This window comes from Papio anubis, chromosome 14 (genome assembly GCF_008728515.1).
Source record: "Papio anubis isolate 15944 chromosome 14, Panubis1.0, whole genome shotgun sequence".
NCBI lineage: Eukaryota > Metazoa > Chordata > Mammalia > Primates > Cercopithecidae > Papio > Papio anubis.
Window position 1 is genome coordinate 46,422,038 of NC_044989.1, and position 21,022 is coordinate 46,443,059.

Here is a 21,022-nt window from a genome sequence, read left to right on the forward strand (position 1 = left end):
CTTGGGTAATTAACTTGGGGTGGACATGGGAGCTTTTGCCTCCTGATTCCTGGAGCCCCATCTCTTCCCAGGTCAGCCGAGTAGCTAAGGGCAAACCTCAGCTGCACCCGAGGCCACCAGAACACTATGCCCAGCAGAGCTGGCCACTATCCCAGGCCCCAACACCAGCCCATCACATCTCCCTGTGAGTCCCCTGCCAGCATACCAGCTGAGCCCTTTTATTTTGGAGACCTTAGAGCAGTGGCCTTTAACTAGGGGCAATTTTGTCCTGTTCCCTTAGACATTCAGTAATGTCTGGAGATATTTTTGGTGCTGCTGGCATGCAGTAGGTAGAGGCCATGGAGGCTGCTAAACTGCCTGCAATGCACAGGACAGCTCTCCCCACCCACCCTGCAAAGAAGTATCCAGTCAAAAATGTTAACAGCACGAAGGCTGAAAAACCTTGACCTACAGAGATCCAGAAGTTAGAAGTCATGCCTAACCGGTTAACCAGTTCGTGAGGGTGAGACGTTCATGAGAAGAGCATTTTCCCCCTGAGAAGAGCGTCTGGCTCAGGGGCAGTTCCTGAGATGCCCAAACCTCTATGTTTATCCCTGACCCTGATATTTCCCCTCCCAGAAAAGGGAGGACGGGAGGAGCTGAGGAAGTGAGGAGTCTACTGCACCCTTGGCCTCAAAACACTTCATGCAGTCACTTGACTACAGGGCCAGACCAGGATTTCCATGACTCTAGCCACTGGGCTGTGTCTCCGAGGGCCTATGTGAAGGTGATGCAGAACTTTAGAGAAGGCCATTTGTATCATAGAAGTATGCAGTGCACAACCTGCGCAACAGTAAGTGGCTGTGCCACAGTCTCCCTCCCTCAGCACTGTGCCCTGAGACCCAACCTTTAGCCCCTCACTCCATCATCACGATTTACTGAGTGTACAATGGGAACCAGGCACTGAGCCAGGTTTGGGGCAGATAAGACAGATTCCTAAATCATAGAGCTCACCAAGGGGAGAGATGTTTAGACAAATTATAATTTAAATAAACCAGAAGCATGGGGTCTACGGTATCAACAGAGGAGGGAATCTGGGGAGGCTTCACAGACGAGGTAGCATTTTGAGTAATTCCTAGAGAAGGCCTAGGGACTGGAAAGGGACTTTCAACCAGAGGGAAGAAAGAATGCAAAAGGACAGCAAGGTAGATAGACAGGGTTCAGGCTGAGGAGCTCCTGTGTGCCAAACTAAGGAGTATGGACGTCATGGTGGGAGCCATCCAAGGAGTTAAAGTAGGGGTTACCTTGCTGACTTGTAGATGAGAAAGATGAGGCACACTGGTACCATTCCTGACTCATGCCTACTCTCCACCCCTTTTACTCTTTATCTGGGGCTGTCCCCTCCAATCGCATTGAACTCGAGGCCAGGTGCTTTGGTTCCAAGGGCACCAGGCAAGAAATAGTTAGAGGCTCTCTCCCTTGCTGATTAAGCCTGAAATTATACCAAAGATGTATTCCTTTGGATTATAGTTTATTCTCTCAAGTTCTTCTGTTTAGATATTCAGCCTTCACACTATGAAATGTGACATTTTGTCTCTAACACACATACACACACAACACACACGTGCTGTTATTTCGGGTAGCTATCAGAAATATTTCCACCCACTGGCACTTTTTTCCCCCAAGATTTTATTGATATACGTGTGTTCGATTAAATTAATGTTTACCCTCAGGACTGACTCATTTAATAGGAATAACAGGTTCACCTAGGTGTGTGAGGCACACAAGACACCACCCAGAAAATATAAAACACATCTATGTGATTTTTACCTAGAAGCATCGAAAAGGAATAAGCCTTTTTCTTGTTTTTTATCTTTTGACCTTCATGAGCATTTTGTGTAGAGATTGCAAATTCAAACATAAAAACAGTGGAGAGGGGCTGGGTCCAGGAATAGGAAAGGAGCAGGAGGAGGTATTAATACATTTGATCATTTACCTGGTCCTTATTCCTTACCTCAAAAAGGACTGTTGACCTCTCCGTGTAAATTAGTTTATTAGACCGCAGTCTCCCTGATGAGAAGACCTGAGAATCTGAGGTGGATCAGAGAGTAAGAGCCAGAGTTCCTAATCCCAGCTTGGCCCCTTGCTAGCTGGGTGACTTCGGCCAAATTAGCTGACCTCTGTGTGCTTCTAGTGCCTCGTTTATAATATAGAGACAATGATAGTACCTCATAGGGTGAAATGAGTTGATACATGTACTAGGTCTAGAATGGTGTCTGGGACATAGTCAACTCTATGTAAGAGTTTTAAAAAAAAACCCAACAGATGTGGCCCCTGAAATTGCAAAGAACAGACTCGGGAGGCGATGCTGAAGATGCTGCCTTGGCTGATGTCCATCTGTCCCTCATAGCCTGTGCTGGCCAGGCCTCTGTCACTAATTCCGACTCTGTCCTCATCCCCACAGTTCATGACGAAGAATCCCCACAAGCGCCTGGGCTGCGTGGCATCGCAGAACGGTGAGGACGCCATCAAGCAGCACCCATTCTTCAAAGAGATTGACTGGGTGCTCCTGGAGCAGAAGAAGATCAAGCCACCCTTCAAACCGCGCATTGTAAGTTGGTCCCCGTGCATGCTCGGCACCGTGGGTCGGGCCCAGGTACTTGCGGGGCAGGCTGCGTGCACCCAGGAAGAGCGGTCAGGGGATGTCTATTACAGCAACAATGACAAAGGGCGGAGGTGGCTGAGGCTCTCCCTAAGACAGTGTCTTTAGGCCCCACATGTTTGCTGTTGAAAACATGTAACCTACTACAGCAGCACCCAAGATGATGATTTACATGGGCCACAGGACACCTTTTGTGTTAATAGAGATTCAATTTATTTATTTAGATTGAAAATGACTAATGACACTAGTTTTCTATGTATGGCAGAGACATAAGGTTTCTTTATGAAGAACTGGGTTTGTTTTCTAAATGGGTCAGTTTAAAGGCAAATATTAATTAAATATTAGCCGTGGTCATTCTGTGGAACTAGCACAGAGCGCGAAGCTGGGATTCACTGACTGGCAGCGGGAAGGATGGTCCTGCGGGGAGCTTCTGGGAGGCCCACTGCGTAAAAGCGCATTTCTGTGAGATACCCTCTCCTTTCTCGGCCGCACTTTCCCTTCTACCTTCCAGATTCTCAGGCCTGCTGTGATGCCAGTTGGAGGGGGCATGTAACACAGGGCAGTTGAAGCTCAGAGCTTTCAGTCTGGGCTTGATTCACAGAATAAAGACCGTGTCCTGGCAGTGGCCTTCTGCTGGAATGGGACAAGGGTCATGTTGCAGTCCTTAAAGTTATATAGTGTATGTGTCTTAATTCTGTTGTGTTGTAGCCCATTGAAGCAATCAGTCATTCAGACTGACAATTGAGGTAGCCGGCTGGCAGGCTTGCTGGGAGGTGAAGGGGATGTGCAGTGTAAGAGTTTACTAGGCAGGGGCCCCAGTGCTGTGGGGCTGTGGAACTGGGGTCCCAGGCAGGGAAGACTTGCCATCAGGCAGTCAGCCCTCGGTCACCCGGCATACTGTCAGATGAGCCCCTGCTCCCCTTCTCCAAGTGCAGAAAAGACCTTCCTGTGCCTTGTGAACCATCAGAGAGGAATTCCATTCTATTCAAGGAGATTTTCTGGGGAGCCGTTACTCCCCAGAATGACAATGTTGTGATTCTTAGAAATGTTCCACGGTGGGAGTGGGGGTGGGGGATAGTGTCAGTGGACGGGTGGGGTCCAGGCCTCAGCCAGACTCGAGCACATGGGGTTGAACGTCCCCGGATGCTTGGTCCCGTCACCACTCCTCATTTGCTTCCTCCTTTGGTTTTCATGTTTTCGCTGGATAGCACAAGCTTGGAACAGCCCAGATTTAGGATCACCTTCTTTCTTTGTAAATATCACTTCCTCTTCAGCCCCTCTCCACCACAGCTCCAGGCCCACTATTCCAAGCCAGGAGGGCTTAGAGTCTAAGCTCCCTGGGCCAACTGTCCCCTGCTGCCACAGGGCTCCCTGCACATGCCACAGCCTGCCCGATGGCTGGGGGCTGAGGACCTCTGCAAGTCACCTTTAAGGACAGGATTAACTGTGCCCCTGGCAAAATAGGGGAAGTAGGACCCCAGAGGCCTAAAAAAGGAGGAGGAGAAACTAAAGGCTCAGATGGTAAGGTGAATTTTAATTTCTCTTTAATCTAAGTTAATCAACCCAAAGAAGAATGAGAAGTAGGGCTAAGAATCCAGGCCCAACTAACAGAAACGCAGGATGAGACTGAAGCTGAGGGGATTATCAGTGCAGGGCTACAAGATGACTTAAACTTGAGTCTCCAGATCTCAGCAAAACCACATTAAACCAGGCTTGCGGAGCACCAGGCTCCAGCTGTACTGGCAGAGATGCAGGAGCAGCCCCTTCCTGCTTGGGGAAGAGTGGGGAGGCCCAGTGGAGCCCCAGGGGGCACCGTCAGCAATGGGTGTGAGGAGAGAGAGGGTCTGGGGTGTGGCAGAGGACGCCAGGGAGTTTTTTGTTGAGAGGCCACAGGGTGGGAAGGAAGTAGGGAAGAACCTTAATCATAAAAGACACAAAGGGAGTTTTAGAGTGTGGATTCATGAAGAATCATCTCTCCCTGAGGTACAGCAGATTCCAGAACACTGCCAAAGCCCTTTCCAAAGCCCTGGCAGTCACAGGAATTCTCACTGGGGCTCACAACTTTCAGTTTGAGACTTTGAGCCAATGAAAGTGCAGGGCTTTTGAGAGGCATCCCTCTTTGAGCAGCACGTGGCAGGAAGGGTGTGAAGAACAGGGGTGAGGTGAACAGGTGCGGGGCTGAGGGATGGGGAAAAACCTAGACAGAGAGGAGAGAGGAAGAGAGGGAAGGACAAACCGGGAGGGACGCAGGCACATGACTTACTCCACTAACATGCAGGCGTTGCCTTGCCTCAGACAGGCAGGGAGCCCCTTAAAGCTCTCCCTGGCCAGAAGTGAAGGTGCTCCTGTGGGCAGGGGTATGAGGGGGCCTGGGAGCCAGCAGGAGGAAATACATCCCTGAGTCAGGGGTCAGGCAGGAGTCCACCTCTGCCTGGATGTCTAGAGCACAAGGGACCTGTGCTTTCTGTCCTTGGGCCTCTTGAGAGTTCCCTGCTGGGAGTAAAGAGCAAGAAAGACCCTGTTTGTTTTCTTTTGCCTGGAGGGTCAAGGAAGCCTTCAGGGTCCTTATTACCCCATGAGAGGCTGGCAAAGAGAAAGGAAGGGGCTGTCCAGGAGCTCCCGCCAATTTCAAAACTGCCTCAGTCTTCCTAAAGACTGACTTCGTCATTGCCTTGAAGGGATCTCCTGTGCATGTTCCCACTCCCCCTGCCTCCCCAGACCTTCAGAGTTCACCTTAATGCTCAATGCTGTGGAGAGGGGCGGGGTCAGGGGAGAGGGCATTGATTAGGTAAGTTTGAATTCAGTTGGGAGGAGAGAATTAGAACATCTGGAAAAAGGAAGGCTGAAACGGAAAGCTGACGTTGTTTAAGAGGTGTTTCTGGCCACACTTGGAGCTGAGTAATGTTGATCCTTAGAGAGTTCTCAGCTGCAGGTCTTTAAAGACTTCTTCAAGTTATTTAAATGTCTGACATTTACAACCTTGGCGCTAGAGATTTCTCTCAGGAGAAATACCAGAATTGGGGGAAAAAATAAAAAAGAGCAGTCCACATCTAGTTAGCAGGTTGGAAAAGTGACCCAAATCTGTCCCTAAGTCGAAAGCTCTTTTCTGAAAAATGTCAATGGCACCAGCCCGAGTCATCTGTGGGCTTGTGTAGAAAGAGCAGAAATACATTTTAAATAGGATGAAAGCCCAAGGAGTAAAGCCCATGGCAGTGATGCACATACTGCGTTTCTCATCTCAGAAAGCCTCAAAAGACTAACGGGAAAACTCACTTGAGGTTTTCATGCGCCATCGCACCCCTGTAACCAACTCGGGGCTGAGCCCGGGGATGTGGGTGCCTGCCTAGCTCAGGTACCAGCAGTGAGGACAACTCTGTGCTGCGTGAGCAGAGTCAGCCTTACCATAGGCAAAACAGATGGCCACCCACAGAGGCCACTGGAGAGCCACGGGGAAGCTGAGGTGCACCCCACAGAGGCCACTGAGAGACACGGGGAAGCTGAGGTGTATCCCCACAGAGGTCACTGAGAGACACGGGGAAGCTGAGGTGTATCCCCACAGAGGCCACTGGAGAGCCACGGGGAAGCTGAGGTGTATCCCCACAGAGGCCACTGAGAGACATGGGGAAGCTGAGGTGTATCCCACAGAGGCCACTGGGGAGACACAGGAAAGCTGAGGTGTACCCCACAGAGGCCACTGAGAGACACGGGGAAGCTGAGCTTCATCCCCACAGAGGCCACTGAGAGACATGAGGAAGCTGAGATGCACCCCACAGAGGCCACTGAGAGACATGAGAAAGCTGAGGTGCACCCCACAGAGGCCACTGAGAGATATGGGGAAGCTGAGGTGCACCCCACAGAGGCCACTGAGAGACACGGGGAAGCTGACCTTCATCCCCAAAAAGGCCACTGAGAGACACGAGGAAGCTGAGGTGCCCCCCACAGAGGCCACTGGAGAGCCACGGGGAAGCTGAGGTGCCCCCCACAGAGGCCACTGAGAGACACAAGGAAGCTGAGGTGCATCCCACAGAGGTTGTCCTTCTATTCAGGGGGCAGATTGCCATCACAAGACAGGATTTCCTTGGACTTAAGGCATCAAATAACTTGAGGACATGTGAGATGCCTTCCTAGAAGAACTGGGAAAGAAAGGGCTTTGACAGGGAAGAGGGAAAACTGGTTTAGATCCCAACATTGGGGAAAAGCCTCCAAGTCACCGGATCACAAGCAGCCAGGGACAGTGTGCAGTTGTTGGTCCTGGCTCTTTGACAGACTCCAAGTCAAAGGCAAGACACTGTGAGAAGGGAAAGGATCAAGTCCGTGAGCAAACACCGTCAGCCTTGCAATTTGGCGGTGGCCTCAAGGAGACATTGGGCATGTGTTTAAGCAAGCAAGGAAAGCAGCTGCACCAGTGCCCTAATCTGGCAAAACTGGATACCTCCAGGGTGATTCATTGAAGTGCCTGAAGCCCCTGAGGGAGCTCCAGGTTTCCTCTGTCTTGGGTTACCTCCACTTGCTTCCAAGCCATGCCCTTTTGGCATCATACCAGAATGCCACCAGTCTCCAGAAACCTGAATTAACCCACTCCTCAGCTGGCCATACTGAATCTGGGTGACCTGGGGGGTGCCCTGCCTGTCTGATACAGGGAGGATCTGGTTTTGTCAGGTGGTTGGTGCTGGAGGTGAAGCTGGGACAGGTCATGTCACTTACAAAGAGCCAGGATGCAGTGACATATTTTTCCAGAGCTCCTGACCCTCTCCACTCTCACTACAAGGACACAGCCCCTTCGTGGAAGAACCTGCCAGGCACAACAAGGCTGTACTCTGCCCAGGCTGGCTCGCTAGAGGCTGGGGGCCCCTGGGTTACCACCACAGAGGCCGAGGATGCAACAGCACAACAGCTTTCAGGCCTGATTTCCATTCCTGCACAGGAAGCCTCGCCCCTCTGAAGCTATCACCAAGGAGATTGTCCAGATTCATAGCTGGAATTTGGCCTCTGGTCAGGTTCCATCACATACCTCAATTGGCTTCTGTTCCCCCCAGGCTTTTGCCTTCTTGAGATGTCTGCTAAGCTGAGATTTCTGCTCCCCTGGCTCCTAAGCCTCCCTTGTCTAACCCCTGCCCTGACTCACCAGCTGTCACTAGTCCAACTGGGTTTCCTGACTACAGGCCAACATCCCTTTGTACTAACCCCCACCCAGTGCAGTTTTCAGTGGCCTCTGCTTCAGCGTGGAGACTTTCCTGTCTTTCGTTCTCTCAGCTCTCTTACGTATTCTCCCTCCTCCACTTTCCCTTTTGTATTCCTGTTGTTCACCCTCTGTCCACCCACGTAATGAACTGAGTTTGTGCAAGCGATGTGCCATCAACACCAAACCAAAGACTTTGCACCATCACGTACTCAAATCAATTTTCCGGGGTGGCTTGCTTCAGAGCAAGGACACACAGTAGGGGGCTGTTTGGTGGCAAATACCCCAGCACTGAAGAGTCGGGGAGACAGGAAAGCCAGCAAGGCTGGAGTCAAAGCCTTTGATGCTGGAGAAAATCTCCAGCCCTAGAATTCACTGATCTATCCCATTGGGGATTTCATCCCAAGATAATGGCATGGTCTAATTGCCAATGAAAGTAGCACATTTCGCTTTTGTGTTACTGGTGGGCTTGCCTTCTTTGGGGACTGTAGGGGCAGAGCGATGTGTTTGGTGTGGTTGAAGGGCACCATCTGACCTTGCAGATCTTGGGGACGTTCTGCTCACTCCTGGCTTCCCTGCTGTGTACGCATTCCTTCCCCTCAAAAGCGTTCAGCTCTGAGACTCTGGCTCCCAGGGCTTCAGCACTGGAATGGGGGGAAGCCAGCTTAGCGGGGAGAGATTTGCCTCCCCAGAAACCTAGTTGTCCTCAGTGAAAGCCAGAGGCAATGAGGGAAATGCTGGCCAAGTAAACTTCTCTTTGTGTACATGTTCTCTCTTTTCAAGTTTGCTTCAGTGTGAATGTCCCTCTTTAAGGTAAGGCCTCCAGAGTGGGGAGTCTCTCCAGGTAGGTGAGCCCTCAGGCCCGGTGACATAGAGGCCCCTCTCAACCTCATGATCCGTTTCCATCCAGCCATCCGCGCTGCATGGCGGGACCCCCGAGGGAGGCCTCTCCTGCATGCTCCTGCATGACTGGGCTGTGCTGAGAGAAAACCTGGGAAGTGGGCTCGAGACCCGCACACTTCACCAACTTAGCGACCTGAGGAGGAGCCCTGTTGAACAGGCAGCCCCTTCCCCTAAAGCCAGCCCACCTGCCTAGGGACCACCAGATAGCATGGGTTGTGATGATGGAGGCCAGTTATGACACCATCCTCATCCTCTGTCCTGGCAGAGCTGGGGCAGGAGCAAGGCTGGGTTCTGCAGCCCCTCCTGAGGACATCCCTGTGGACCGTGTCCACCACATCCAAGCGGCTTACCATCCTAGAGGCTACAAGATCCCTCCAAGAGCCAGGGCTCTGATCCAGGGCTGGAGGGCATGGGAAAAGTCCAGAAACCTGTTTTTGGTGGTTGGCCCAGCAGGTGGCATGGCACAGTGGACAGGATACTGGCTTTGACTTCTGAGAGACTTGGGTTGGAATAAAATTGCTGTCACAGGAAAGCCATGTGACACTCAGAATTCACCTCACCCCTAGACCTCTGGCTTCCTTGAGCCTCCTTATCTGTAAAATTGGGTTACTATGAGAATTCTTCCCTCATGGAATTATAAACAGGAATAGCTGGGTACTGTGGTTCCTGCCTATAATTCCAGCACTTCGGGAGGCCAAGGCAGGCAGATCACTTGCACTCAGGAGTTCGAGACCAGCCTGGACAACATGGCAAAACCCTGTCTCTACAAAAAATGCAGAAAGTAGCCAGGCGTGGTGGCATGCACTTGTAGTCCCAGCTACTTTGGAGGCTGGGGTGGGAGGATCGTTTGAACCCAGGACGTTGAGGCTATAGTGAGCCATGTTCATGCCACTGCACTCCAGCCTGGGTGACAAAGTGAGATCCTGTCTCGAAAAGAATTATAAACAGGAATAGATAATAAGTCTAAACTACTTTGTGCACTGTAGATTCTCAGTGAATTTTAATTCCCCTCTCTCCATTCACCACCCCTACCCTGGCCTTTTAAAGGTCCTCTTCTTCTCATCCCCAAACTCCAAGAATCAAGAGTTAAGAATTGCAGGAGGTTGGTGTGATGTTTGGAGGCTGGGTTTTGGAATCAGATGCAACCAGGTTCTAATTTGGGCTATGGGATATTGGGAAAGTCAGCACTTCTCTCTGAGCCTCGGTCTGCTGATCATAGTACGGGGGTTTTAAATATCTACCACCCAGGGTTGCTGTGAAGAGTCAACAAACCTAATTACATGAAATGAGTAGCACAGTGCCTGATACAGGTGAACACTTGGATGGTGTTGATGCTGATGGTGAGGAGGACAACAGGAGACTGAGGCCAAGGGAGGCTGGACTGCATAACACTCCTGTCCCAAAGGGACTGAGGAGCCAGGAGTTCAGATGAGGGGATGGCACCATCCAGCAAGGCACCAGCCATTACAGGGCAGAAAGCATCTGAAGACAGGGAAGGAGCACAGTTCAGAATGCTGAGGCACCCGTGGTGGCATCATTCCAGCACAGCCACTGGTATGAGCTGAGTGCCAAGAGGAGGGAGGTACTGTGCGAGGGAGGTACTGACTCACCCCGGGTGCCAGCATTCCCAGCCCTTTTTGCCTCTTGGGATGGCACCCCAAGTTCCCCCACATTTTCACCACCCCCACCCCCCGCCGGTCCCCTGCTTTTACTCTGTGACCATGCTTACCACCTTGACGTTCCCTGCCTTCATTCTCAGTAGTGTTTTCGCTGGGCACAGCTGTGCAGCTCTCAGCACCCCAGCCTTGAAGTGATAGCGGTCACCAGTGAGACCCTGTTCCAGCACAGCAAGCTCCCAAATATTTCTAAGCTAAACAGCCTCAGCGGAGCATCTTTGACTCCACACAAGTGATTTCACCATTTTAGAATTCCGATTGCAGGAATTTTGCCATTTGAGAATTCTGATTGCAGGAACGTTCCTGTGGCCTGGGGGTGGGAGGGCCAACGAACACATCATTTTCATCCCCTACCCCCACTCCGGGGAAGAGTTGGAGGCCTGGGCTGGCCTGGGCTTGGCTGGGCACTTTCATAAGCTCCTGAGCTTTTCTTTATGTCTTAATGGCTGTTACTTTGGTATATGCCTTCCTGGGTTCATCAAACTAGTGTTTCTTGAACTTAATCTCCTCCCTGCCCCACCAGCACTTGAAGTAACACACACACAACTCACTGGGGAGCAGGGGAGGACTTCCTAGGCCATGCCTGATCAAGCCAGAGGACAGCAGGAGGAATCAGGGAACATTTCACAGAGGAGCTGGAACTTGACAGAAAGCTGGGAGGGGTCAGGAAGAAAGAACTGCCTCGGAAAAGGCATAAAAGGAGAAAGGGGAAGGCAGGATTCAGATCAATAATATTCAACAAGGATTTGTTGAACATGTCCTTTGTGCCCTCTGTGAAGCCCTGAAGCCCTAGAGGGAGAAGCTTGACAAAGGCAAGGAAAGAATCTTCTGCCATCACCCTAACATTGCCACCTTGAAAAGCCTCGATGGCAGAATCCGTGGTAATGCAAAACACTTAAGGGATAATAGGCAGTAGGGTAAAATCTGGCATCTGACCCCTAACAGGATGCTCATTTGGGAGAGGGATTTGGAGCTTTGCCTTTCAGGGTTAGAGGACAGGGAGAAGAGGGCCTCCCCAAACAGGCTGGGAGCCAGGGTTTCTGTGGGTCCTGAGAGCCTGTGTCAGCCCACTTCCGGTCTTGGGTCTTGCAGAAGATCCTGTCCGAGTGGGGCTGCATTGCTGGATAAGTAATGCCCTCCTGCCCATCTCTGTGGAGAGGACTAAAGGATGGTCTAGCTGCCAGGAGGGACAGGGGTCAGAGCCTGGTTTGTGTGTATTGAAGTGAAGGCAGACAGAGCCTCAACCCCTCCCTCACAGAGGGGCTCAGCCCTCCAGCCAGCGTCTGTTCCCGGAAGACTACAGGCACCAAGGGGCACTTTGCAAGCTGACTGGGTTGGCGGGGACGGGGGTGGTTCTGCCCGCGTCAAGTGGAGGACCTTTGATCTCTGGAGGCATATATGTCATGGAAAAGAGACACTCTGGGGAATCCAGTTTTGCACTTGGAGGATCAGTGCCTTCTTTACTTCCCATTGTTTGTGCTGGGGAGGGGGATGATAACAGAATTAGGTTTGACCGAAACTTAACATCCCATTGTTATTCTGGAATTCTGGGATTTGACTAATACACAGTAGGTTTGTGAAGGTTCATTAAGTTTCCACATCAACCTCAGTCTCCTCAATGTGAGAAGGCCTGGCCACATAGTGGCAGCCCCCTGCCCTCCATGTTCCTCTGGCTACTCCTTTCTGGACCTACTCCACCTCAACAGCAGCTTTCTTGGAGCACAGAGCTTGGATGTCAATGGAGTATTTCAGGTGTGAGAGCCTAGCTAGGTGTGGAAGAAGGTAGTGAATGGCTAGGCCAGGGAAATATGAAATATATTTGCCTTAAGTAAGGACATGGAAAGATAAGCCCTCCAGAGTAGGGCTTATCAACTGAGATGACTTAGAAAATAAACCAGATCCTGACCTAGGACTTTAGCCGCACTCCTTCCCCCCCAGCGCAGCAGCTGACATCTCAGCTAGCGTTGGCAGTAATAGGATTTGCAATCTTCCTGGGAGGTATGGCAGACTCGGACTATAGGGACCTGGGGTGTGGGTGTTCAACCAAATAATTGAGAAGACAGTCACCCAAAATGTGGCACTTCAGAATGCAGCACCCACCTTGTATCACTGACAGTGAGCTAAGGGGAAGTGCTGGACAGAACGGGGTGCTGGTCTCCACTGTTACTATCTGCGAGACCTTGAGAAATTCACTGACTCTCTCTGCTCATTTCCTATAAAATGAGGGACTTAAGTAATCCCTAAGATTTCTTCCAGCCCTAGCTACATGAGAGCAAGGATTTGCAGGGTTTTTTAATCAATTGTATTGCAATAAAATTTACATAGAATAAATGCACCCATTTCATGTCCATATTCTGATGCATTTGAAAAATGTATATATCCGTGTGAGCACCAGCACAATAAGTATATAGAACACCTCCATCCTCCCAAGAAGTTTCCTGCCCATAGCCCCAGGCAACCCTGGTCTGCTTTCTGTCACTGGAGATTAGATTCGTCTTTTCTAGAGTTTCTTATAAATGGAGCCACATAGCATGTACTTTTTTTGTGTCTGCCTTCTTTTACTTGGCATCATGTTTTTGAGATTTGGGACTTATGATTTTAACTTTAGTATGGAAATTTCCAAACATATGTAAAAGTAGAGCGAATCATTGAAGGGATCCCCATGTGTTCATCACGCAGCGCCAACAATTAGCAATGCACAGTAATTAGCAATTAGCAATCAAGGGAGACAGTTCTATCTGTTTTGTTCACAGATGCATCCCCAGCAATGAGAACTATTCCTGGCACATAGTAGGTATTCAATCTGTATTTGTGGAATGAACAAATAAATTCTCCAGATCTACAGTCTTTTTTTCAGCTCTATCTCAAAATTCTCCTCTCACCTTTTATGGCTCAAGATCAGTTCCAGTGTATGCCCGGGGATTTGGGGTCATAAGATCCTGCTTTAGGAAACCTGAAATTATTGTTGAATGGTGAGAGAAGGTGGGTGACCTCATCTTGACTTGAGAGGCACATATTAGAATGTTTACAGTTCCCATTTCACAGGCAGTGCAATAATAAATCCTGGGCCAAGAGAACTGATCTCTATCTAGAACATTTTCCTAAATAAGTGGGGGAGAGATTGGTAAGTGGAGGAACTGGGTCTTTGCCAGGGCCATATTGGAAAGTTTCTTCTTTGGATACCAAAAATATCCCTGGAATGGTAAACCCAACAGCTGTCAGCAATAACACGGCTTTGAAAAGTAGACGATAAATGAAAAAAGGCCCCCAGTTAGAAGCAGAATGAGTCCAAGTTGCCACTGTTTTCTTACCCACTTCCAGCTGGAGACACAGGCTCCTGCTGCATCGCCAGGCTCGGGTCCTGCCACTGCACATCCTGCTGCAGGGGGCCAGCTCACTGCAGGGCCTGGCTCAGCAAGCTCAGGCCCCAGGCAAGCCAGGGCAGGCAGGGTACTGTCTCCTCCTGAGACTCTTTATTCCTGGATAGCCACACAGCATTTTCTACATCATGTTCTGTCCCAGGCATCTCCTGGGGTGCCCCTAATGTCTATGAAACAACCCCAAAAGACTTGGTGGGGATGGCGGCCTCTTGCACTGTGAGGGGTACACAGCAGAATGCAGTTGTTTGTTTGATCTTAACACAGCAACACTGCTATTGACAGAAACCATTGAACTGGCAGCTTGTGCTGGGCACAGTGCTGCGTGTCTTTGTGCAGATGGCTGCATCGATGCCTCCCGGCAGTTCATCATAGAAGGCAGGATAGCACATGCCAGGGGCACAGCCTCGGGGTCAGAACAAGCTGATTCCAAGTCCTAACCCCACCTCTTGCCCAGCCTGCACCTTAGACAAGAGGTCTAATGCCTCGTAGCCCATTTCCCCATCTTTACAATGGAGATGTGATCACAGCACTCTGCTCCCTGTGGAGTGGGTGTGAGGTTACAAGAGCCGGGCGTGGAAGGCATCAAAGCACTGGCAAAGTCTCCATCTGCAAGCTTTGTTATGTTTTCCTCCTAAAGAAGCTCAGGCTGTCCCAGGCACTAAGCTGGTGCTAGAAATACAAGGCAGATGCCCATGTGGAGCTCCAGTCCAGTGGAAAAGACACTTCAGACTGAGTCATCATTTAGCCCCAGTTATGAGGAGTACCAAGAAAGAGAACCCCGGCACAAGGGTCAAGGTATATACAGGAGGGGACTAGCCTGGTTTGGGGATCATTCCCCCAGGAAGAGGCATTTCCTTTCCCATACAGCAGCACCAGACACGTCCCTTGAGTGGCCTCATGAATGGTTTCAGAGCTCACATGCAGCATCCTCTCAGTCTGGCTCTTGGAGGGCTGGTGGGCTCAGGCGGAGAGAACGGCTGTGGCGCTCTGCCGTCCTCCAGAGACTCTGCAGGGTTCATTCCATTAGCTGGGAGCCTGCAAAGCTAGGCTGAGCTGGGCCCTGCTAGTGTCAGAAGCCCCAGGCCCTCTTTGCCCCCAGGCACTGCCAGCCTCTTGGGGGAGCTAAGACTCCTGGGGGCACTTAGCAACATACCCAGGCTGTTTCTAAATCCCAGAGTGGATGTCATCTGGGGCCAGTGTACACTAGAGGGACGATGTGGACTCATCCATAACCAGGTGGCCCGATGTGGCTGGAATGTATGCTTTATATTTTTGTTACCAAATTTCAGAATCAACGTGTCACAGCCAAAGGAGTGCATAGGTGTGGGCCTGGGAGGGCCTGGATGGGCGTGGGAGGGTTTGAGGAGCAGGAATAAGCGCCACCCCTCAGAACTGCCCAGAAGTGCCTCCTTCACTAACAAGAATGGAGACATAATGTGTTTGGAGCTAATGCTTTGAGACTATTGGCTTCACCTGCACGTAGAAGACACCTCTGGAAAGAGGCTTAGACACAGAGTCTACATCCGGGGGAGTGTTCTCAGCCATTTTTACATGAGACAGCCTTCCCCGCAGAGCACCGTATGGTCACTGAGACCAGAGGGGATGCCCTGTGCTGGGGACCCCTGTGATCTGAAAGACTTCAGCAAAAGGGGGCACTTCAGGTCCTGAAAATACTTCTCAGGGCTTTCTCCTTTATGTGGATTCCTCAGAGACAGTTACTGTACCACTTAGAAAGCCAGGCTTTTTATAAGGGAAATGTTTAAATCAGTGGTTCTTAACTTAGCAGTGGTATCACTACCCCCTTGGAGAATCTGATATAGTAACCTCTCTCTTCAGGAAAACCCCGAGGTGTCCAAAACACAGTACACTGTTCTATATTCTACCAAGTTCATGGAAACTCTGAAGCCGTCCTCCGAGGCAGGGGTCTGCAAACTGCAGCCCATGGGCCAAATCTAGCCCACCACCTGCTTTTGTGCAGCCCTAGAATAAGAATGGTTTCCACACTTTTTTTAATGGTTGAAGAATACTATTTCATGACATATGGACACTGTGTGGAATTCAAACATCAGTGCCCATAAAGTTTTATCGGAACACAGCCACGTTCATTCATTTACATAGGTTCATGCTGCTTTTGGGCTACAGTGGCAGAGTGGAGTGGTTATGACATATGGCTCACAACATCTAAAATATTTCCTACCTGGCCTTTCACAGAAAAAAATCCAACCCTTGCTCCAAGGGTGGGAACCCCATTTAAGAAGCTTATTTTATATTCCTTACTTTTGCTTAAAATGATTGAGCCATGGAATTTAGACATAGAAGCAGCACTGAAAGTCTCCTTGAAAAGCTTCTCACTTTACCAATGGCAGACGAGGAACATGTTCCCCAGTTTTGCAGGAGCAAGAGCCACGAAGGGGCTCTGTCCTGGGCCCTCCCTTTTATCTGTAGGTTTCTGAATTGGCACTGCCTTCCGAAGGAACCTTTAGGTAGTTGCCCTGAAGTTTTGTTTCAAAGCATCATAACACATGTTAGAAGTTTGGTGGCAGTCCCTGAAAGCTGTGTCTTTAGACCCCAGCTAATTCCCAAACGATAGTTGGCTGAACTCCTTTGATCTCTATTTGCTGGGTGTAGGGGAGGAAGTTTGCTGTTAGCTAATACCTGAAGCAGAGTTTTCCTTTTTCCTAAAGGAACTCCTCAAATGGAATTTGTAAAAAAAAAAAAAAAAATTTTATAGTTTAGCAAACAATAATGAGACTGGAGAGGGGAAATAGTTGAATTCCATCAAATAGCGGACCTGATAGAATTCAGTTGTCGTTGATTGTTCAGAATGCCTGGCAGTCTGAGAGAATTTGGTCCATTTAGCAAATAGATATGTGTGTCTGACTGCCTCCAAAGGAGTGAAGCAACTTTCCCTCAGAAGTGGTTTAGCGAGGAAGCCAACCAGATTATGGGGAAGGGGCCTGTGAGGCCCGGCCTGAGGCCTGGGCAACTTGTCCCTACGGCTACAGGGGCCACCGAGCTGCCAAGACCCTTTCCATTGGGCTGGGGAATGGCGGGCCAAGTGGCTTCCCATTTTAACTGCCATTTGTGCCCTTGTGCTTAAAAAGCAAGTGGGTCTTCAGTTTCTTCTCCCTTAAAAGGTGGAAGCAGTAATCTTTTCAACAATGTAAAGGTCACACACTGGAGGACTGTGAGACCCATTCAGCCAGGAGATAACTTTTTAAAATCGAATTAGTAGGCCACATTTAAAAAGAGATGTAAGTGAAAATGTAGACTGGGGCATTTAGTGGCAACTCCAAAGACCTGGGATCCCTGGGTCTGTGTCCCCGACAGGCGGCAACAGCTGGTGAGGCATGCAGCCCTCAGCTTGCTGGGCTCCTCAGTTCCCGGGGCGCCCAGGCTCCCCCGTGCCATTGGACTTTGTGCACACACAACACAACACACACAGACATCCAAAGACACACACATGTCCCACTCATTAGAAAGAAAAGGAGATCTGATGCTTTTTAATGTTTTTGAGATAAGATCTGGCACTGTCAAACCCAGGCTGGAGTGCAGTGATACGATCTTGGCTGGCTTACAACCTCTACCTCCTGGACTCAAGCCAACCTCACACCTCTGCCTCCTGAATAGCTGGGATTACAGGCACATGCCACCATGTCTGGCTAATTTTTGTATTTTTTTGTAAAGAAGGGTCTCACTATGTGGCCCAGGCTGGTGTCAAATTCCTGGGCTCAAGCTATCTACCTACCTCGTCCACCAGAAGTGCTGGGATTATAGGCATGAACCACTACGCCCAGCCAAGAGATGGTGTTACAGCCTGCAATTTTAGCCAGCAGTGCTAAAATTTGCTTCCTTCCTTGTTTTTCTAAATTCCTTCCTTGTTTTTCTCATCTTATTCCAGAAAGTTTAAAGATGGCCCACCAGTATACATAAAGTTTACTATGAATGTAATGTCAGTGGAAAGGAAGAAAGAGAAAACAGCACAGGAAGGCAAAAAGGAATCAGGAATGTTCTTTTGGGTGGGTCACATAGTTGGCTCTTGGCCTCCAGTGAAAACTAATTGGTTCTAGATTTCATGTGCATGGGAGAAAAATGCACACAGGTGGCCCAGGTGAAACAATGATTATTCCGTGAACTAAGACCAAATAGAAAGTTCTCTCCAGGATCATCCCAAAGACAATTCTGTTTGTTCTAACCATACAGTTGTGATCTATAGATGTATCGAGGAAGGAACAATGCCAATAATTTACTCGATGCCATCTACTGTTCTTACCACTTGATTGTATTCTTTCATTTAATCCTTATAACAAATATGTGGGGAGGACTACTAATGTCCCCATTTTATGGATGAGAAAATGGCGGCACAGAGATTACATAATTGGCCCGAGGCCACAAAGTTAGTACCTGGAGAGGCAGGCATAGAATTCAGGCAGTTGGGTTGCAGAGCATGAAGGCTAAGCCACTAAGCTACCTCCTCTCACAGATCGGCATTTAAAGAAACCAGTCTGATTCCACGAGAGTTCTCAGATGTCCCGATTTTATAAAGACCAATATAAAATAGACCAAGAAGTCATGAAGCTGAGAAGGAATGCCAGTATATAGCAGGAACTTGCTATGTGTTGGAGGAGGCCAAATCTAGAATGGTCTTAGGCTCCTAAGCAGGCCTTTGGACAACAACAACAAAAAAGGCCTTTTGAAATTGTTAAAAGAAGAAAGAAAGAGACCCATGGCCTTTATATGGAGGGACTCCACCAGGCTGCCCATCAGAATCACTTATGGAGCTTTAAAAACTCACTGTCTGGAGATTCCAATTCGTCAGGTCTAGGACCATGCTCAGGTGTCTAAATAGCTGTGTTTGGCTTTTATGCACAGCCAGGATTGAGAACCACTGTGTTAAAAAATGGCAAAAGGCAGACCTGTTATTTTGCCTCCAACTTTTGTCCAAAGACAAATAGCTCCAAAGTACAAAGGTAAGGGTGAAAACCACAAAGGGAAAACTGAAACCCAAGACAGGCAAATTACATTTAATAAAGCTCCCCTGGGGAACCCTATGATTCCATGCCCAGACCAGATCCCAGAGCAATTAAACAGAATCTCTAGAGTGGGACGAGCATCTCAGTGGGTTGAAGCTCCCCCGGGTGACTCCAGTGTAGGTCCAGGTGAATTATATTCCAGGTTACGGAAGAATCTGCTCTGCCTACTGGTTGGTAAATTGGAAATGATGGGATAGAGTAGTGATACCAAGTGATAGGAGAAAAGCAAACAGTCTCCCAGTATTCAGAAACTGGGAAAATGTGGACTTAGGACACTTTGAAATTGATATTATTAAAGCAAGTTTCTCGAAATTCTTAATGAGAAGATAGTTTGTGGACATTTAGGGAGCAGTAATAATCACGTGAAGCAATTAACTTCATTTCCAGCAGAGAAATGCTCAGCCATTTGTATCTTTATTCCAGCAAAGCAACTGAGCAAAATGAAAACAGTGACCATGGCTGGTTGCTTCTCAATCAATTTCACAATCACACCCCAAAGAGTGCTGGTGGGACTTGATGTCACCTTTGTAAGAGAGCTGTTTCAGGGGCCAGGTCAAATGGCTCTGGTCCTGATCCTGTGCTAAATAATATTTGCATAAGTGTCCCAATAGATTGGAGGCATGCCAATCAAATTTTAGGATGACATAAAGCTGGAGGATATAGCAGATAAGATGAATGATAGACTTAAAATGGCATTTGCATTGTATTTTAAGGTTTATCTGGACTTTACCTGTAACCCTCAGAAAGCTAGGTATGTCTGTTATCTCTACTTCCTAGCTAAATACACTGAGATTCAGAGAGGTAAATTGCAGAATCATGGTGATCTTGACAGGCTAGAAATATGTCCCAAAATAAGAAGAAATCAAGGTTAAGTGTAAAGGATTACGTCTGGATTTTAAAAACCAATTTCAAGCTGGGTATGGTGGCTCACACCTGTAATCCCAGCAGTTTGGAAGGCGGTGGTGGGAGGATCGCTTGAGCCCAGTAATTTAAGCCCAGCCAGGGCAACACAGCGAGATTTCGTCTCTCTACTTTATATACTTAAAAAAAAATTTTTTTTAATCAATTTCAGAAAAATAAGATTGGAGTTTTATTAGTTGCCCAGGGCTACTGTAACAAAGTACCAAAACCTGGGTGGCTTAGAACAACAGAAATTTATGATCTCACAGTTTGAGGCTAGAAGTCTGAAATCAAGGGGTTGGCAGGGTCTTGCTCCCTCTGAAACCTACAGAAGAATCTTTCCTTGCCTCTTTCAGCTTCTGGTAGCCGCACATGTTCATTGGCTTGTGTGGCACAGCTTCAGTCTTCACACATGTGTCCCCATGTCTCTTCCCTCTGTGCATGTCTGTCTCTGTGTCCAATTTCCCCTCTTATAAGGACACCAGTCATATTGGATCAGGGCCCACTCTAATGACCTCATCTTCATTTGATTACATCTGCAAAGAACTTATTTCCAAATAAGACCACGTTCTGTGGTGCTGCGGGTTAAGACTTCACATATCTTTTTGGGGAGACACAATTCAGCTCATAATGGGGTAAAATTGGATTGATACAACTAAGATAGTGTCAACGTTTTCTCATAGCTATTTAAGAAAAGATAAAACATTGATACTGTCTTAGACAACGTTAATATAATTTAAGGGTTCACGCCTACTAGAAAGTAACACCACTGCACTTGGCACTGTTCAGACCGCAGAGGCAGGAACCTAGCACTCACCTCTGGCCACCAGCTTCTAAGAAGGAGATGGATTAAAAAAAAAAAAAAAATGGCTGGGCACGGTGGCTCATGCCTGTAATCCCAGCACTTTGGGAGGCCAAGGCAGGCAGGTCACCTGAGGTCAGGAGTTCAAGACCAGCCTGACCAACATCGAGAAACCCCGTCTCTACTGAAAATACAAAAGTTAGCCAGGTGTGGTGGCACATGCCTGTAATCCCAGCTACTCGGGAGGCTGAGGCAGAAGAATCACTTGAACCTGGGAGGCAGAGGTTGCAGTGAGCCAAGATTGTGCTATTGCACTCCAGCCTGGGCAACATGAGCAACACTCCGTCTCAAAAAAAATAGAGAACTGCCATGGACTCCTGATAGAAAGTTCCATGGGCAGTCCAGTGCCAGATGACCCCTTTATATGTTTTGACCTGTTTACTATAAAGAAAATCCAAAAGTATGAATATTTCTTGGCTAACAAAATTATAAAGAGGAAGAAGGGATG

General features: G+C 48.8%; 1 protein-coding gene across 16 annotated transcripts in view; it reads left to right on the top strand.

Annotated features, from left to right (window-relative positions):
- The window catches only part of PRKCE (protein kinase C epsilon), a 539,251-nt gene that overhangs the window by 508,727 nt on the left and 9,502 nt on the right, over positions 1-21,022 (top strand). For 15 of the 16 annotated variants that reach the window (XM_017947484.3, XM_017947485.3, XM_017947489.3 and 12 more), the window contains one exon: positions 2,444-2,590. In XM_017947484.3, the coding sequence (XP_017802973.1) occupies positions 2,444-2,590 (147 nt within the window). Of the gene's footprint in view, positions 1-2,443; positions 2,591-8,603; positions 8,634-21,022 lie in introns of all 16 variants that reach the window. The other variant, XM_009184138.4, reaches the window with a different exon arrangement.